Source organism: Anabrus simplex, chromosome 9, assembly GCF_040414725.1.
Source record: "Anabrus simplex isolate iqAnaSimp1 chromosome 9, ASM4041472v1, whole genome shotgun sequence".
Classification (NCBI taxonomy): Eukaryota; Metazoa; Arthropoda; class Insecta; order Orthoptera; family Tettigoniidae; genus Anabrus; species Anabrus simplex.
Genome location: NC_090273.1, coordinates 21,914,536 through 21,933,014, shown reverse-complemented (window position 1 = coordinate 21,933,014; position 18,479 = coordinate 21,914,536). Strand labels below are relative to the sequence as shown.

The following is an 18,479-nucleotide window of genomic DNA, read 5'->3' as shown; positions in this document are numbered from 1 at the left end:
GGTAAATGATCAATGGAATCATACTGTATTTCCTGAGCAGGGCGTCATTCTCCTCTTCTTCTTTGTACAACTTGCAGTCTGAAGCAGCTCCATCTCCAGAACGACGTCCCCTCTTTCTTCCCAGAAACCCTTTTCTGGCAAAGTATCAGTCCATCTGCTACCCTGATACGGAAGGAAAGAAGGTCCAGTTGCTATCTCTTCTGAAATTCCCAGTTTTCTGCATCTCGTCTATAATCAAGCCAACCTTGAACGATCGCAAAATCAACCGCATGAAAAATCATATGCAAAGTCCATTTGCGGGGTCTGATAAAAATCCTATAGTAGCTTATTAGCTGATCAACTCCTCCAATGCCATGATTATATCTTCTCACTATTTCAGGCCTTTCCACTGTGACATATTTATTGTTCTTTTTGTCCCATCGTTGAACTTCATCTACAGTACCTTTGCCAATAAAAATTGAACACAATTCGACTGGTCTATTGTCTACCCATTTACACATTGTAAAATCATCAGCACTAGCAATTTCTCTCACAAAATACCTCTGGTCTGTTTCATTATAGTTTTATCATCTGAAAATAGGATGCTTCTTCCAAACCTGTTTCGCCGCACAGTTCCTGCCGCATAGATACCCATTGATTTCAAAGCTTGAAAAAGGTTCTACGATGAAAAAATGTCAAAGTATAATTTGTGACCTTTTCCATTTGACAATTGTTTCTATAGTTCCAAAATAACAGCAGGGCTTAATCCAAACTTTTTACAGGAAGGGGAATTTAGTTTCGTTGTGGCTCCTTGATACAAAATAAAATCATGAACAAGTCCACTTTTTTCCACACAACATGAACATCCTTATTTCCCATGGGTTGGGTTTTTCCTTGACATATTGCTTTGAAGAAAACTTCCCCGTGAAAGGTATCATGCCTGCCAGGAATCAGACGGCCAGACAATGTGAAAACCAAATAAAATTTCTATTTCGTCAGCTGTTGTATGTTTGAAGTATGATTTTCCTTGCTGCAATGCATACATGTTGGTATTGATTGCCAGGCAACTAAATATATCTTCAGATACATATCTCTTGAAGTAATGTATTGGTGACAGCAATTCCTGTTCTTCAAAACTGGGGGCCTCGTATGGTTCTACAATACAACTCAAAGGCTTTCGTTTCCACCAGATTGATTCTTTAGGTGTCAACAAAATTCTGGCATAAGCGTCACATGATTCGGTGTGGTTTCCACTGCCTGAAACGTTTTCAGATTCCTCCAGAGATTCGTCTTCCTGAGCATCTTTCGGGATTGTGTCAGCAGATACGTCATCTCTACTCATTTTGTCAGCTCCAACACCTTTTATTTTTAGGTGATCTTTTCTTTGTATAAGTGGTATATCATCATCCTCAACTTCGTCTCCAGATAGGCCTAAATCACAGAGTCCTCACCGTTTTGCAATATATCTAAAATAGAGTCCCAGTCTTTCCCCACGGTAAGATATTTTTTCTTCGTACAGAACTATTTTTACTTGTAGTAGGCTTATCCATATTTGTAGGCCAACTGCATAAAAACTGAATGAGGAATATATAGAAAGGTCAATTGTGACCAACAGCCATTGGTATTTCTGAAATAAAAAGAAAGAAAACACCGAAAACTAATACAACTTCGCACAAGAACGAAAGCATATGTTCACTGGTTATTTACATCACTACAGTCCGGTTGTACACAATTGTGTACATTATACTTACCGAATAAAATGAAGTAATAAGGAATCTAATTATATTCTTAAAACTGCACTAAACACTACATAAGTATCCATAGAAACACGATATCACTTTATAATGGCGGTAAACAAACGAAAATCTTCGGAATTACAACACAGAGCAGAAGCAGTAATGGCCATAGGAAACCAGACACCTCCAAAGAGAAAAAATATTAAACAGTTCAGAAACAAGTTGCTCGAATGCAAAAGTAATTTCAGTATTACTAAAATACAAGTACCTAAACATGTAAAAACTGCCTGGATGCTCATAACATTGCTTATAAGCGAACTATAGAGGTTGAAACTTAATGTACACAATTGTGACCAGCAGGTCTGAAAGGGTTAAGAAAGAAGAGGAGCAGAGACAAGTGATAGGTCAAGGGAGGAAAATCTAGTTGTAGAGTATTAAAAGTGGAAATACTGCAATCCATTGGGGCCCTTTAAATGTAAGTTCTTTTTGCATGCGTGACTGAGTGAGACACTTCTACTCGCAGGCCTGAGTGGAGGTAGAATCACACTAGACTGGATCGTAGGCAAAATTATAAAGCGCACTCCAGATCTAAGGTCAGGTGTGTGACAAGCAGGAATGTTAAGGAAATCAACAACTTGCACTTGACTGCATGTTTACCAGCACTCATCCATGCCATGTGCAAGTGTGTGCTTCTAAAAGGATAAACTTAACTGCACGTCTGAGTGGTGTGTCGAGTTTCCAGAATTTGGAAATGCCTGAGTGTTCTGTAGTTAGCCCAGTGTACAGTTATGCTGCCAAGATGCTAATGGTGGAAAGTAGGAAACATACACGTGCTACAGCTGAAGTTGCTCTGTTGCAGGCAGCAGAGTGTTGAAAGGTCAGTTAAAATAAAATTTTAAAAAACGCTGTTGGACGAAAGAATATAGGAATCAATTTCATAATTCACTTCAATCAAAGTTTTGCAGAAGAATTATCTAGAGAATTATAAAAATTAGGAGCTGCCTGGCTGAGGCAGTAAAGGAGTGCTTGGTCCACCCAGAAGGACATGGGTTTGATTCCCTGTGAGGAAGTTGAAAAATTTAAGAAACAAGATTTCCACTTCCCTAGGTGCACACCAACAATACGTACGGTACCAGGTTAATTCCTGGAGGTAAGGCTAACCACTCTACCCCATCAAGTGGCGAGGTTATGGGTAGTGAAAGCCTTTACCTTCCACCCTTCCAAGGCCCTCATGGCCTGTACGGAGACAACTTTGCTTCTATTATCAAAATTATTTGCAGCTAGATAGAGATTTGTTCTATACCCTACTCAAGCTGGTAAAGAATAAAATACATAAAAGCGATACAGTGATGAGCATACCATACAGCAGTTGGTATACTTCATCAGCTGGAGTGCATCTACTATTACAAACTTTCCTCAACTCCTTTCTATAAGAGCCATGTAGGCTTTGTATTTTCTTATGTACGAAATCCCAATTTGCATTAGGAAAAACAAGTTTACAGAATTTGACCAACTTGTTGTACACTTCATTTTTCAAAGTTTTATTTGTGTAATCTCTGAATTTAATTCTCCACAGGCATGGCATTTGCATGTATAAATTAATGAAGTCAGTAAGAAATTATTTTGTCTAACAATGTGAATCAGCCATGAGGAGAAAAAGCAGCAACTAGAACTATAAAGTATGCCATTTCCATCAACTCTTCTGACAAGTCACGCCACATGTAACGACTAACTGTACTTCTGATTCGACACAAACAAGTGGTTTACACTACGCATACCAGCATATGCACCTACCAGGATGACTGATGAGATTCCTACCAACTTGCGTGCCTCGACTCAAAACTGTTATTCATACATAATGTTGCTTCCACACCAGGCTGTCCCCACTTAATCACGCACACAAAACTGTACATATAAAGGGCCATATATCTTGCAGCTTGACAAGTGGTGTAATGAGTATGATGCAAAAATAAGCATTTCCAATACTAAGATGATGTCTATAGGAAAGAAACCTAAGAGGAATGAATGTTAAGTTGGGAATACAAAGCTGGAACAGGTAGATCATTTCAGAGATTTAGGATGTGTATTCTCCCATAATGGTAGTATAGTAAGTGAGATTGAATCGAGGTGCAGTAAAACTAATGTGGTGAGCTTACAGTTGCGGTCAACAGCTCTACACGAGTGTGTTTTCAGAACAACTTGGCTGTTGAGTGGATTCTGGATATATTTTGAGAGAAACGGACAAAGAGATAGTTAGAATGACTGTTTGTAAAAATAGATGGGAACAATGACAGGAGGAAGCACTATAGAGTACGTTGTCTGCCGATGACATTGCACTGGTGGCAGACAGTGTGGGTGCACTTCAGGGCAAATTTAACAACTGAAAAAGAGCTCTGGGTAAAAGTATTAGTTATCTGATGTGGATAATATTTCTCTGTAAAGGACATCCACCCTAATGTCATCAATGTCAAAGCACAATCTTCCTTTCTTTAACATAAGGTTTCATTTCAGTTAACTTTAAATGATTCCAAAAATAGTAATGAATTATGCAAAACTTGTCTTCAGTATTCTGGATAGCTCCGACTGTAGCTGAGTGGTAAAATGCCAGCCTCCAGATACCAAAATCACAGGTGCAATCCTGGAGGAGGTAGTCGGATTTCTGAAGAGCGGAAAAAGGTCCATTTGACATTCCATATTGTACGATGTCGAGATGTAAGAGATCTCTGGTGATACGACAAAATTAATTAAAACTCAGCGAACGTTCACCCAACAGAGATGTGTTTCTCTGCGATCCGGTAGAGTGAAACAGAACATCAAAATTGACATGCAGGTAGCCTGAATGATATCTAATCAAAATGTCTGCACTTGGTAGCTGAGGCTATATGATAATTTATTTTTACAGTGTTCTGGATCCTTTTAACCAACTGTATTTACTGATATATACAATTAATTTTAGACCAAGAGACACTAATCATCAAACATGATACCATTTTGCTACTATGCTACCATGGAATAAACTACTCAAGGAAGTGCCTGAAGAAATTTGTTTCAAATTTTCATGTACATAACAACACTTCCAAACATTCAAATACATTATTTTTCAGAAATATATGTTAGTGGAAGACCCAGTGCAAATGATATCCAGGATGACTGAGGAGATTTCAGGGACATAATAATAAGAGGTCAGAATATAAGAGTTGGCAAGGAAGTTAGAACCACTGATACTCTGAGTATTTGTATACAGTGGTGAATCCATTAACGTCATGAATTCATTCTTATTTGAGAATCACTGCTTTAACATTTACAAAACATATAAAACCAAAAGGGGGAAGGCATTCACTGGACTAACTAACACATACGCTGTAGAACATTATTTTTGTAAATCTGTAGCCATTCATGAGGGAGTATACTATAACACAAAACAAATATTATGACGAGAAAAAATCAGAGGCCGATTCCCAGCTGAAGAAAAGCAACCAAATCCAAGTCTCTCGGTAGAGCAGTCTGCCACAGAGCTCGTCTCTCCCAGCTTAGCAATGTTAGGAAAAACACTAAGCATGAGGATAGCAAATAAAATCAACTGTATCACTGAAGCATCCAAAACAAAATCAGAACAATTGTTCAAAGGGATCTGAGTATTCCACGTGCAACCTTGAATGAAACAAAACTGTGGCTTAATGCAGAACATGCTGCTTCAAAGCAAATAAAATAAATGAATAAAATGAAAATAAATAAATGTAAAATAAATAAAGCAACCGATAGCTGCATGCTGTTATGCAAAGCAAAGAATGTAAATAACAAAGCAACTGCAGGTATTACAAGGTATAAAGATTCATGAAAGAACAAGGAAGAAGCAGTAGCAGTTTTTAAGAATGATACACCAACCAAAAGTTAAGACACACAGTGACCAGCCAAGCGTTAGTGGGTGTATGAGCAATATTGTTGCAGCAGAGGTAAAATTTAAAAAAGAAAAAAAGGTGGGGGAAAACACAACACACAGCACAAGAGAGTGCTCGCACCTTCATGTGGGAAATGAGCAGGCTACCATCGTCCTCGTCCCCATCCAGGTCGGTGATGGCTTCCTCCGCCACGCGTTGAGCCAGCCGTGATGCATGCTCGTCGTCCTCTGCACTCAGGTACGTGCTCTCATCAGACCAACTGCATATTCCACCAGGGAGATCTGCGGTCAGTAATTGGGTGATACCTGGGCCACAACCTCTCTCTCCTCCATCACCACCTCTGGGTGAACGGGGACCTGGAGAGCTTGGACTACTGCCTCCTCCGTTTCCATCGCGATCGTTATGACCTCCACTTGACGTGTACTGAACTGCATCACTAGCACCAGATGTCTTACTCTTTTCTATGGCTTCGGCAAGAATCTCCTGCCACTGGCATTCCGCATCGTGATAACGCCACTTGTCTGACCAAAAGGCACCATCTAAAGGCAAGTAGTGTCTCAAAATCTCCTCACGTTCCATAGTACGCAGAATATTATCGACCTCTTGTTCACTCTCAGAACGATACCGCTGTTTTCTACGGCTACTGTCCCTACGTGGTCGAGGTGATGACCTCACAACCAAACGCTGTCGAGCACGTTCCTGATCAGGTTCTTTAAGATTGGGAAAACCTTCCACTTCTGACAATGTCTCCGATAAATCTTTTTCTTTAACAGTGCATTTATCTTCATCCTCTGAAGTTTTTACTTCATCATCCCCCTTTTGATTTGTTTTGGTGATGATTTCCTTTTGTTCAGGGACTGGTTTTGTCTCACTATCAAGTCGAGTCCTTGAGCGTGATCTGGATCTTCTCCTCTTTTCTTTTCTTGGAATGAACTCCATAAATCCTTCAGGATCAAGTTGTTTTGAAGGTTCCTCAATGTGCTCTTGCCTATTATCATCTTCAACAACAACAAGTATTTGAGGAACCACTGAAGGTTTTGCCACCTGTGTTGCTGAGATACTTTCATGAGGTGAAGACTTAACATCAGTAATCTCAATTTCAGGTTTCTTCTTCATGACTACATCTGCCCAGGATTGTCCAAATGTAGTCTGAGATTGAGATGAGGACTGTTTAAGAGAATCATCATTTAAGTCTTCGGCAGACCTCTGTTTCTCCACAGCTTTCTGTTCGTACCAGCAACGCTCAGCTTCTAAGAATGAACATATGTTATAATTTGGAACTTCCATAGAACATTCAAAAATTTTAGGGGTATGCTCTTCATGTTCCTTAACTAATATTTTATCTTCCTTAATGGCAACAGTCTCCTCCAGTGTATGTGTTCCTTCCTTTGGTGATACTTTTACCAGGACTGAAGTATCCTTTTCAGGTTCTATTATAACTTGAGCTTCTTTCACTGTCTTATCTATGTTTTTCAAGCCATCACTCTCTTGTTTCTCTGTTGTCACACCCTTCTCAGAAGGAACTTTTTGTTTCATCATCTTTTCCTTTTGTTCATACCAGCTTCGTTCCGCTTCTAAGAAAGATTGCACATTATAGTTAGGAACTTCCATTGTACGTATATAATATTCTGAAACTTCAGCTGTAGGCATTTCTTGTTCCTTAAATATCTCTAAAACTTGTTTGTCATCTTGTTTTATACTTTGTGTAGTGCTAACAACTTTCTCAACTGTTGGCAATTTCTCTGTTATTGTTTTATCGAATATGGGAACTTCATCCTTTCCACCCTTTGTTAAATTCTCATCCTTCACAGGTGTTCTCACAATTTCTTTTTCATGGACTTGAATTGTAAGTTGCTGTTTCTCTCGTAATGAGTTCTCTTCATCTGTAGGTAATTCTTTTATTGAAAATGAATATTCACGTTTCTCCAGTTGAGTCTTCTGTTCATGCCAGTTGCGTTCTGCATCCAAGAATGAGGGAATGTTGTATTTTGGAATTTCCATTGAATATTTATTAATGTCTATGGGAGATTCTTCATCTTTCTGCAGCAGTTTTACAGCTTGTCTGACACATACATTCTTCTCTAATGATGATGCTTCATTATTTGGTGCTGGAAGCATTTCTTCCTGTAGTATTTTATCTTCTTCCAATTCCTTCTTAGGTAAAATAATCTTATTTGAAGATATTGAATCTTGTTTTATAGGTGTCTCTTTACCTTCTTCCACAACTTTAACTTCTGGAGGTACTTCCTCGATTGGTTGTGAAACTGGTGTACATACTTCTGATTTAGTTGTATCCTCACCTTCCTTTCCATTGCTCTTTGATGAAAGGCATTCATACCACTGCTTCTCAGCATCTCTGAAAAGGTAATATGTTGGCCATACTTCCTGAGCAACCAGCAAATTTAAGATATCTCTACTCTGCTGTTTAGTAACTGATTCTGGAAAAGATTCCACTCTTGATTTAGTATCTTCTTGAGAAGAATGTTGTATAGTTGTACGTTCAAATTTGGAAGGTACCACCATCTCCACAGTCTGAGGCACTGCCTTTGGTTCCACCTGTGGTTCAACTGAAACAGGTGAAACTCTCAATTCTTCTTCATCACTGTCTTCAAATTGCATTGGTTCATCCAAAGCATTTAACCACTCATCACTGAAAGCATCCAAAGGCTGAGAAGGAATCTTTCCTGGATCCATTACGGAAATGTCAGAGTCATCTTTAGTAGATTGTAGAGCTTCAAAGTTTGATTCTGCACTTTTTTCTTGCACTAATGGTTTAGTATCAATTTCTTTTGGTACCTCTGCTGCAGGTGTAGATAAGGGGAATGATTGTGTAATGCTATCAGTACACAAAGGACGAACTTCATCAACTGAAGATTCCTGACCACTTGCTGAAAGTCTCTCAGCCATAAGAAATTCATGGACTGGATCAGTCTCTTTTCCCTTTACAGATTCTTCCTTTGCATTTTCAGAAGTCTCTATATCACTGCTCAGTAAAAGCATATCTCCTAGTACTTCCTTTTTGATTTGTTGATCAAATGTCTCCAATGGTTTACCAACAGATTCTTCTTTGGTGAGCAGATCGTTGTTCACTAATGATTTCTCCAATACTACAGGGATATCATCATATTTTGGCTTCAATATCTCAGGACATATTGTTGGTTTCATGCAGATATCTGGCTCTGAAGTTTGCATACTCATGTCTGATTCCAATATCTTAACATTCTCATCCCCCTTTGGTTTAGTAACCACTGGCTCTTGTAAATCTACTATCTTGCGAGGCCGTCTATGCCTTTCTTTAACAGAACCAAAGATACCTGGATCATCTTCAATAACTTGAGGCATAACATCATCCTCACGGGAAAATGACACTTCGTCGGCCATACCAGAGTCAGAATCAGCCGACAGAGGAGACAACAGCTGGGTGCTTACTGATGGTGGTGGTGTACTATTTGAGAGCATCAACAAAGAATCTTCATCAGGTGATTCAACATTCATAGGATTAGTACGATGTAGCCATTGTGGTGTCAGAACTACAGCATTTGGATCTTGGATCACTTCTGGACTGAAAGGTGGGCTACGCATAGAGGCAGGTTCCTTTTCTTTCATTAACTTTGTAGGGGATGGTATAGTCTTGATATCTAACTCCTTATCTGTCATCAGCTGGACACTGCTTTCTTCTTCTGTAGGAAGAACGTTAGAGCCTGAGATACTAAGAGGGCGTCTCAGTTTCTTCTTTGTATCTCGTCGCTTCATAGCATGAGCAGGATACTCTGGAGTCTCTAGAGGTTGTTCATGAGGAGTTGAGTCAAGTTCTTCAGCTACATGAGCTGTTGGAATTACATCTGGTATTGCTGCTAAGACTGTCCTGGTGTCTTTCGTGGTATCCTCAAAGTCACTTCCCTTAACATCAGACTCTGAAGTCGACCTTCCATCTTCCCTGTTTTCAGTCTTTGTCTTCTTTGATTTTCTGCTCTTCTTCTTTTTCTGTTCTATCCCCTGGTCACTGGACATTTCATTGCCAGAGAGAGCCTTTTGTTCATTTTCATCAACATTTACAGATGTTTTAGATTTCTTTGTCTTTGAAATTTTCTTGCCAAGTTTTACTGGTTTTGCAACTGAGTCTTGATGTGGTTCCAGTAGTAGTTCAGAAGAATCTTGTGCAGTGGGACTATCTTTCTCCTTTAAATTAGGGAGTTCCACTTCTTCAGGTGTTGTAGCATATTTCTCTGGTTTAACAAACTTTTGGATTTGCTTTGCAGCTGCAGCTTCGTCTTTCTCTAATTTACTAACAAAAGTTGCCTGCAATGAAGTAATTTCATCTTTACTTTTTAAGAGTTCTTCTTTCTTCACTTCTTCAGCAGTCACTATATCAGTGCTCAGTAAAATCTTATCTTCTAGTACTTGTTTCTTGATTTGTTGATCAAATGTCTCCAATGGTTTGCCAGAAGACTCTTCTTTAGTGAGCAGGACTTCATTCACTAATGATTTCTCCAACACTACGGGGCTACCATCATATTTTGGCTTCAATATCTCAGGAGACATTGTTGGTTCTTCAGTTTGTGGCAAACTATCCTTCAAAACAAACATTTTATCCTCAGGTTTTCCTGTCTGTTTTGTAGTAGCTAGTGACACTTCTTCAACAACTGATACAGTGCTGGCTGCAATTCCCTCTTTGGTTTCTACTAAGTCGGGGATTGAAATATCCATATCTTTTAATTCTTGAATCTGTGATACTGGTGGAAGAGAAGTAGGAGCTGATATCTGTTCACTTGAAACCTGCTGTTCATATAACAAGAATTCTCGAGTTCTGTCTACATGTTTCATGTCCAAGCAAATGGGTTCCAACTTTGTTTCCTTCGCTACTTTGGAGTCTCCCATATCTACCGTAGTAGATACTTCCACAAAAGATTGTTGTACATCAGACACTGGTAGCAAAGGAAGTTTATCAGTAGATTCTTCAGGATCAAGTGGTTTAGAAGTAGGAAGCTCTTCTTTGCAATAAATTTCAACAGAAGAAACAGAGACATCGTTCTTTGTATCGAATTCTGATAGCTTGCTGTGAATGTCTACATTTATAGGCAGTTTTGACGAAGACCCATCCTCCTCCCTGTTATCATGCTTCACGAGTTCTTCAGTGTTTTCGGTATTTCCCTTTGAAGGCTTCAATGGAATAGCTGTCTTTTCAGGGATGGTATCCAAGTCAATATTTTCTGTTTTGGCAGATATGTCCAGAGTACTTGTATCTTTACCTTTGTTTTTCTTTGATTTCTTGCTAGGTGCCTTGACCTTCACCGGGGAGTCTGGAAGAGAAGGTTCAAAGGTGGCCTCTATTTTTTCTGATACAGTAATAGACTCAGTAGATACTGGTAGTTCTGTAACACTTCCAGTTTTCTCAGAAAGTGATTGATCTTCAATATGTTGATGTTCTAAAGCTTTAGTACCTTTGCTTTTGGGCTTTTTAGGTTTTGTCTTTATGAACTTTTCACTTCCAGATATTTCTGATGAGAGCTCTTCTTTAACACCATCTTGTACTGGAAGAGTCTTTAACTCCTCAGGTTTTTCAGGCTCTTGAGGAGTGCTATTGGTTACTCCCTTCTCCTCTTCTCCAGGCTGAGAAATTATTTCTTTGCTAGCACCTTTCTTTAACTTATTTCTAGAGTGTTTACCAGTAGATGGAGGAGTGGGCAATTGATCTTCTTTCTGTTCTTTAGTTGAGCTCAAACAAACTTCAGTAGGCTGCCCATCTGATTTTAGCTGGGATGCAGATGTTGCAGCATCACCAATAATTTTATCTGCAGATAGTTTGCTGGAATCTTCTGCATTTTTCCCCTTCTTAGACTTTGTTGATGGTTTTTTGTTTACTGATAGTGATGGAATGACTTCAGATGAGGGTATTCTCTCATGGTTCTCTAATTTGTAATCTGACAAGGTCTCAACGTTTGTTTCTGACTGGTTGTTGATATCTTCAGGCATCTGGGAAGCAAAAATGGTATCACTTGTAACAGGATTGAAAACCTTTGTGTGGATATTGATAGAATTTTCTTCCACAGCCTCATGGTCTAAATTTTCATTGGAAGGAACAATTTTTACAGTGTTCTTCTCTGTAGAAAATTGATCTTCACCTGGCATCTGTTCTTCAGGGACAGGCACATCTTTTGAATCTTGGGCCAGTGTTGTAACTTCGAATACTGGAAGGGAAAAGGTAGAAACATCCATTTGTTCCTCTGTAACTTTCTTTTCAAACATTAGGAACTCATTTACATCTAACTGCTTCTTCTTTGATCTAACAGTATCTTCAGGTTTCAGAAGCATTGTTGTCATTTCTTCAGTGTCTTTAACAGGTACATCTGTTTCATTTTCAGTACCAGTGTGACTTTTTACTAGAGAAATACCACTTGGACTCTTTGCATCTTTCACTTTAGTCTTCTTTTCTTTCTTCTTTGCAGCTTTTTGTTTTCCTGGAGACTGAGGTGGAGATGTTTCCTGAGAAGGAGTAGTTTCCTCTGTATCTAGACCAACATCATTATTAGTCTCCACTGATGCTGGAACTTGTTGGGTCTCAGAAGTTAAAGGCTTCTCTTTCTGTTTCTGTTCCTTCTTCTTAATACTCTTACCTTTTCCAGGTGAAGAAGGAGGTGTTTGTAACTGACTTGACTCAGCTTCACATACTAATGAAGTCACTTGTGAGAGTTCCTGACTGATTTTAATTCCCTCTCCTGGAAGACACACACCATTCTCTTCAGTCTTCTGAGGTAGAGTTTTAACATCTTTAGATTTTTCTTTCCTAGTTTTCTTTCTAGAAGTTCTTTCTTTACTAGGTGACAGAGGCTGTACTTTTCTTTCTGAAGGAATGTCTGTGTCTGACACTGGATGAAGAACTTCTGCCTCCAATAGGACTTCACTTATTTTCTCTCCATCAGTTGATTGTACCAGCTCAGAATTAGAGTATTTATCCTGCACAAGGATATCCTGCTGGGGTTTCTCATTAGATGATGCAACATGTTCAGCAGTAATCTGTTTCTGATCTGAATTAACTGAGTCTTTATTACTCTTTGATTTCTTGGACTTTCTTGGTGTCTTTTCCTTACTGGGCAACTCAGATTGGGATATTTCCATCACTTCATCTGCAGAGGATACTATTGGTGCTGCAGAATCCTTTGTATCCAGCTGTTCTATGATTACTTTTTGCTCCTTACTTGATTTTGGTTTCTTTTTAGACTTCTTACTTGTCTTTCCAGAATCATCTTCTGGGACAAGATTTTCTCCTTCAGTCAAAGCAGCACTTTCAGAAGGTACAGAAGCAGTTGTTTCATTATTTTGTTCTGGACTTGAGGTCTTAGGCTTTGTTTTCTTAACTTTCTTGCTCTGTTTTACTGTTGCATCTTGAACTGTGTCACTGACAGTAGTAATGGTAGCTGCTAGCTGTTCAGGGAATTTTGTAACTAAACTACAAGTGCCAGAGTCAGTCTGAGGGTCATCTGAAATAGGTTTAATATTACTGAGCATTTCAACAGAAGACAATTCAGGAACACTGTCAGCTACAGAGGAGTTTGCCATATTATCCACTAATTTATACAAAGGTTTGTGTTCTGTTGTAACAACAGATTCTGTTGTTGTCCACTGCTCAGTTAGGATAAATTTGGTTGTTAATTCATGATCTGGAGAAGCCTCTGTCACCTGGCTAATGTCTACAGGATGTACTTCAGAAATGAGATTTGTGTGTTTTACAACAGGATTACACACAGATGTCTGCTCTTCTACTGACAACTGGGGGGTATTGGTAACAGTAACCTGTGAAGAAATTACATCTGGAGTGGTCACTGTCACAAGGGAACTATCTTGCTTCTCAATTACTTCATGGGAATCAAGACTTTTTAATGGTTCATCCCCTTGTCTAACCTTCTTATGTTTCTTCTTAACAGATTTAATTTTAGGAACATCATTCTTTGCTGTATCTGCTGTTGATACTTCTGACTCAACCTTAGACTCAACAGATGTTACATTCTGACCTTTCGATTTCTTTGACTTCTTACTCTTGGTAGCAACCTCAAGTTTTTCAGTTGAATTTATTTCATTGATGGTTATGGTTGCAGCAGCTGGAGTAAGATCATCAAGCTTTGTTTCTGTACCTGGTGCTAGTAATACATCCTGCACAATGGGGTCCTTCTTAGAAACTGTAACTTCTACTTGTTTTTCACGTAAAGGTTTATCAGTATTTCCATCAGGCGATGACTTGGGTTTCTTAGATTTCTTTGACTTCTTTGGAGTAATAGGAGAACTGCATTCTGGTTGTTGAGAAGTTTTATCAGCCAAAGGTTGTTCAGCAGTTAAAATATTTCTGCCTGATTTCTCATCCAATATTTCAGTTTGAGATCCTAGCTTTTCTAAGTTTGGTTCATTTTCCTTCTCTGCTTCTACATTTGTAATTTCTTTCTTTGTCCTCCTCCTCCTCTTCTTCTTACTTTTGACTGATGTTGCTTGATCTGGAGATGAGAGAGGTGCATCCTCATCCATAGTTTCAGCTGATGATGCAACTGCAATGGTCTCTTCAGTCCCAGAAGCCACGTTCTGACAAGCTTTGTCGGTTTTTGGTTTCCTCTTCTTTCGTTTGTTTTTCTTTGCCTCAGCTGATACAGCTGTCTCCATTGGCACTGTATTTCCAAGGTGGCTTTCTATTGGCTCAATAGCAGGCACTCTTTCTGTATCTTCTTGCTGCTGCAAGGAAATGATCTCTGCTGATTTTCCAGCAGGCTGTTTTTTCATTTTCTTACTAACTTTTTTGGTTTTCCCTGGACCATCACCTAATGTTGTTTCTACATTATGTAGAGTAGATGTTTGAATTTCTGGCACATTAGTTTCAGAATAAAATTGTTTATACTGTGCAGGAATGAATGGCTTGGCATCTACAGATGGGATGAAGACTGACTTTGTGCTTTCTGTTGTAAGCGATATATTATATTCATTAGATTGTGGAATCAGGGTAACATCTTGGATCACATCTTTCAGTGAAGTAAACTCAACAGTTTCAATAAATTCTACATCATTATTTTCCACAACCATCCCTCCTGTGCTGGAGGAGGTAGGTATTGTAGCTGTTGATGAATCTGTACTTTTCTTAGTCTTCTTCTTCTTAGTTTTAGCTGTATCAGATAAGGTGTCCATAGATTCATTGTTAGTTGCCTTTTTCTCCTGCAATTTCACATCCTTTGGCTTCTTCTTAGACTTTGGTTCAGAACTAATTTCAGAAGCTTCCAAGGCCTTTCCTTCAGTATCTTTTTCTATTATGTGGACACCATTTACTTTTGATTTATTTATCTTCTTCTCTTCCTTATCTTCTAATGTTTCCTTCCTTATCTTCTGTTTTCCCACAGGTACATCCATTTCAGTACTTTCATTACCTAATTTTTCTATCTCAACTTCACTTGGTTTCTCTGGTTTCTTCTTCTTTTCTTTCTTCTTCTTATCTGAATTCTCTAGTTGTTTTGTTGTGTCTTCTTGTATAATAATGTTACTATCTTCTGATAATGGGGCAGCTTGTGAAACAGGTTTTGCTTGTTGCTGCTGTTTAGTCTGATCAGATTTAGCTTTCTTGTTAGCTCCACTCTTCTTGTTCTTAGCCAAAAGAGTGCTGTTAGATTTGTCATCTTGTGGCTCTCCAATATTCAAACTAACAGTAGCAGTTTCGGCATCAGAGAACATCGTGGGCTCTTCCATTTCTGATTCTCGTGCTTCATCACTCTCCGAAGTCGTTGACTTCTTCTTTGTCTTGTTCTTCACAACTTTCTTCTGCTGTTCGATGGGTGTACTGGCCACCACCACAGCCGATGCTGTCTCGCGTTCTTTGCGTTTGCTGATGTTCGTCCTGGATCGAGCTGGAGATGGTGACCACTCCGGTGATCCTGATCGAGGCAGCGGCTGGGGTGGTGACTGCGTTCGCTCGTGTCTAGTCGTTGCCGCCTGGCTGGCTACTAGTTGGGGGTGAAACTGTCGACTGCACAGACCTTGTGCGAGGATCTGAGCATACGATAAGTGACACCTGTCTATGTCTTCAGATAAACCAAGCTGTGCCATCAATTCTCGTTCTTCTGGACTAGGCCTCATTGTCATAACTTCATGGTCAAGGTCTACCTCTCTCTCAGTTTCTGCCTCTGACTCATATGGTGCAGAAGGTTCAGGCTGCACGTGATCTATCGGTTCAGAATCAACCATGTCCATATCTTTATCAGAAAATGACTGGGTATCATATTGCTGAGGTGTGAAGGATTGTATTGATTCGAGAGATTCTGGTTCATACGTAGAAGTCTCTACAGTCAGAGATTCAAACTGTTCAACAGGTTTCTGTATATACTGATGTGGAGATGAATGATATGTGCCTAACCCAGAATTGAGTAACTGCTGTCCTGAAGCAATGAATCCAACAAGGTCAGGAGGTGGAGGAGGTGGTTGCTGCATGTACTCAAACATGCCTGGAGGCAACTCATGTACATGATGAATTTCTTGCTGGAGGAACTCGGCACTGTCGGTCACCACTACACTTTGTGGTTCAGGGACTGTAGAAGTCAACTTATCACCTTGAGAATAAGCCTCTACAGTCTCTTCAGGTGGTAAGGTAGGTGCTACCCACCCATACTCCTGCATGGCTGCTACAGCTGCAGCTGCTGCCTCCTGCCTTCCCCGTAATATGTCTGCATAAGAAGTGGATCCAGGTATCCAGAGAGGGCTGGGAGATCGACCCCTTCGAACCTCTGTCTTTAATGTATGAACAGAGGTGGTTTCTGGAACTAGCCTAGTTGATGACTCTACTGGCACAATACGAGATGGCTCTTCGAGCTTCCTACAAGGAGAACGACTACGGCGGTTTGAGGGCAGCGGTTTTGTCTTCTCTGCTAAAACTGTTGGCTCTTCTACTGCAGCCACCTCCACGACATGCAGTGTCACTGCAGTGGTAACATTTGTCGTATGCTCAGTCCTAACAACTGTTGGTTCATCTACAACGATAGTTGCATGTTCTGGTGTTTCTGGGAGTTTGACTTCCTCTTGCACAAGCACTTTATGTTTGTCATCAAAGGGGCATGGACTAGTTCGACCAGCGGCTATATCAGCATATGTAGCAGAAGCTGCCAGAGGTACAACCAACTCGGCACTTCTTGTTGGTTGAATCTTGATAGCCGGACTTGCCTTTTGACGTTTCTTGGATTTCTCTACTACAGTGACTTGTGTGAGTGCTCCTTCTTCAAGTGCAATGTTTTTCTCTGGGTTCACCACAAAATATGGATCCAGTTGATGAATGCGCTCTGTGAGAACTTGAATCTGAGCTCGGTACGAATCCATATCTCGTTGCAGGCCCTGATCAGTCGGGCACAACAAAGAAGAACATGAGTTGTAAAAGTCAATACATGTATAGGAGTCAAGTCAAGTAGTCAACATTTCTACAAATGCATGTACAAAAAAAAAAAAAAAACTTAACAATGTACGCGTCCACTTGAGATCTGACCTCAGTCTCAAGTTAAAAATGAATGAGATAAGATACTTCTCTGTGAAGAGGTCTTTTTTCAAACCGCGTGCTCTAAGATGCTGGTGGCCGCGTGTCCCATTTCATCCCAGGGCCGAGACTGGGACCGGGACGGGAGATGCTAAGACTCGAGGGGCTCAGAGTCCGGAGTGCCCCTCTGCGAGAGCAGCTTGATGCGCTCCGAACGGGCACTGATCTTGGTCTGCAGAGCGAGGACACGTTCCCGACATGCCTGCAAGGCCAGGTCATATGGGGACGAGAAGAGGGCAGGAGTGCAGCAAAACAGAGGTGTGTGTCAGAATCCAAACTAACAAAACCCATAAATTAAACTAAATCTGATTCAAAAGAAGATTTTTCCTTTTCTTTTTTTAAAGCTGCTAATTAATTTTAAATTGAAAGTGCTATTTAGTTTTGTTGAAAAAGTACTTATTACAGTTTATTACATTACTGTTCAAGAAAAGTAACAGAAAGTATAATTAAAAAAAAGACATTCCAAGAAGAAGTGATAAAAATAAAAATGTTTCCCCCAAGAAACAAACTAGTGTGAATAGAGAGAGATATCAAACCAAATCAAGCAAATGCACGGAAACCATAACCTTGACCAGGTGCTCCAAGCGGCTGCAAGGTGAAGGACCAAATGGAAACACCTTGATGAAATGATCACACGCAGCCACCATGCACTTGTGTAAAGGACGGAACAACAACTCTCTACAACAATAACAAGTCACAACTCAGTCCTTCATCAAAATGTTTCCAGGGCCAGCCCGCACGCGTGTTTGCTTGCAATGGGGGAAAACAAATCTTTAAGAAACTAGTCTCAACCTGAAAATGACAACATGTTAGGATTAACATTACCGCACTGTACAGCGTGCAAAAATTGTTTACAATACACAGTGCTGCCATCAAATGCTACTCTCATTTTCTCATATAACTGTTAGTCCTTTTAGTGGTGGACAGTTGACACAATGGGCGCTGCAACAGGGAACATGTTCACACATTCAGCTCTTAGCAAAGTGATCACATGCAGTATGAAGTTCTTGTCTTTTCATATCAAAGAGTCTTATAATTCACACCTGTAAAAAATAATGACTTTTGAGATAGGATAACAGCTTCAACCTGACAATACAACATCTTAAACAGAAAACTATCCAAAGAAATAATTCTCTCAACTATGAACAATTAATTTTAATTTGTTTCATTAATATTTCAGACAAAATGGCTCCTTTAGAAAATGAAAATGATTTTGAGAACTGATACTCCAAGCTCTGGTACTGATTCCATCTTTACACGTGTCACTATCTGTGAGAGCAATGCAAACACATGTAGCTGAGTGGCTAGAAGTGTGAAATACGG

General features: G+C 39.7%; 2 protein-coding genes across 3 annotated transcripts in view; both read right to left on the bottom strand.

Moving 5' to 3' along the window:
• Positions 1-10,240, bottom strand: part of LOC136881123 (muscle-specific protein 300 kDa) — a 169,078-nt gene extending 158,838 nt beyond the window's left edge. For both annotated transcript variants that reach the window (XM_067153770.2, XM_067153771.2), the window contains exon 1: positions 5,735-10,240. In XM_067153770.2, the coding sequence (XP_067009871.2) occupies positions 5,735-10,201 (4,467 nt within the window). In that variant the 5' untranslated portion in view covers positions 10,202-10,240. The remainder of the gene's footprint in view (positions 1-5,734) is intronic.
• Positions 10,241-16,975: 6,735 nt separating this feature from the next.
• The window catches only part of Msp300 (Muscle-specific protein 300 kDa), a 589,230-nt gene continuing 587,726 nt past the window's right edge, over positions 16,976-18,479 (bottom strand). The window contains exon 101 of the mRNA XM_068229229.1: positions 16,976-17,358. Coding sequence (XP_068085330.1) covers positions 17,248-17,358 — 111 coding nt within the window. The 3' untranslated portion in view covers positions 16,976-17,247. The remainder of the gene's footprint in view (positions 17,359-18,479) is intronic.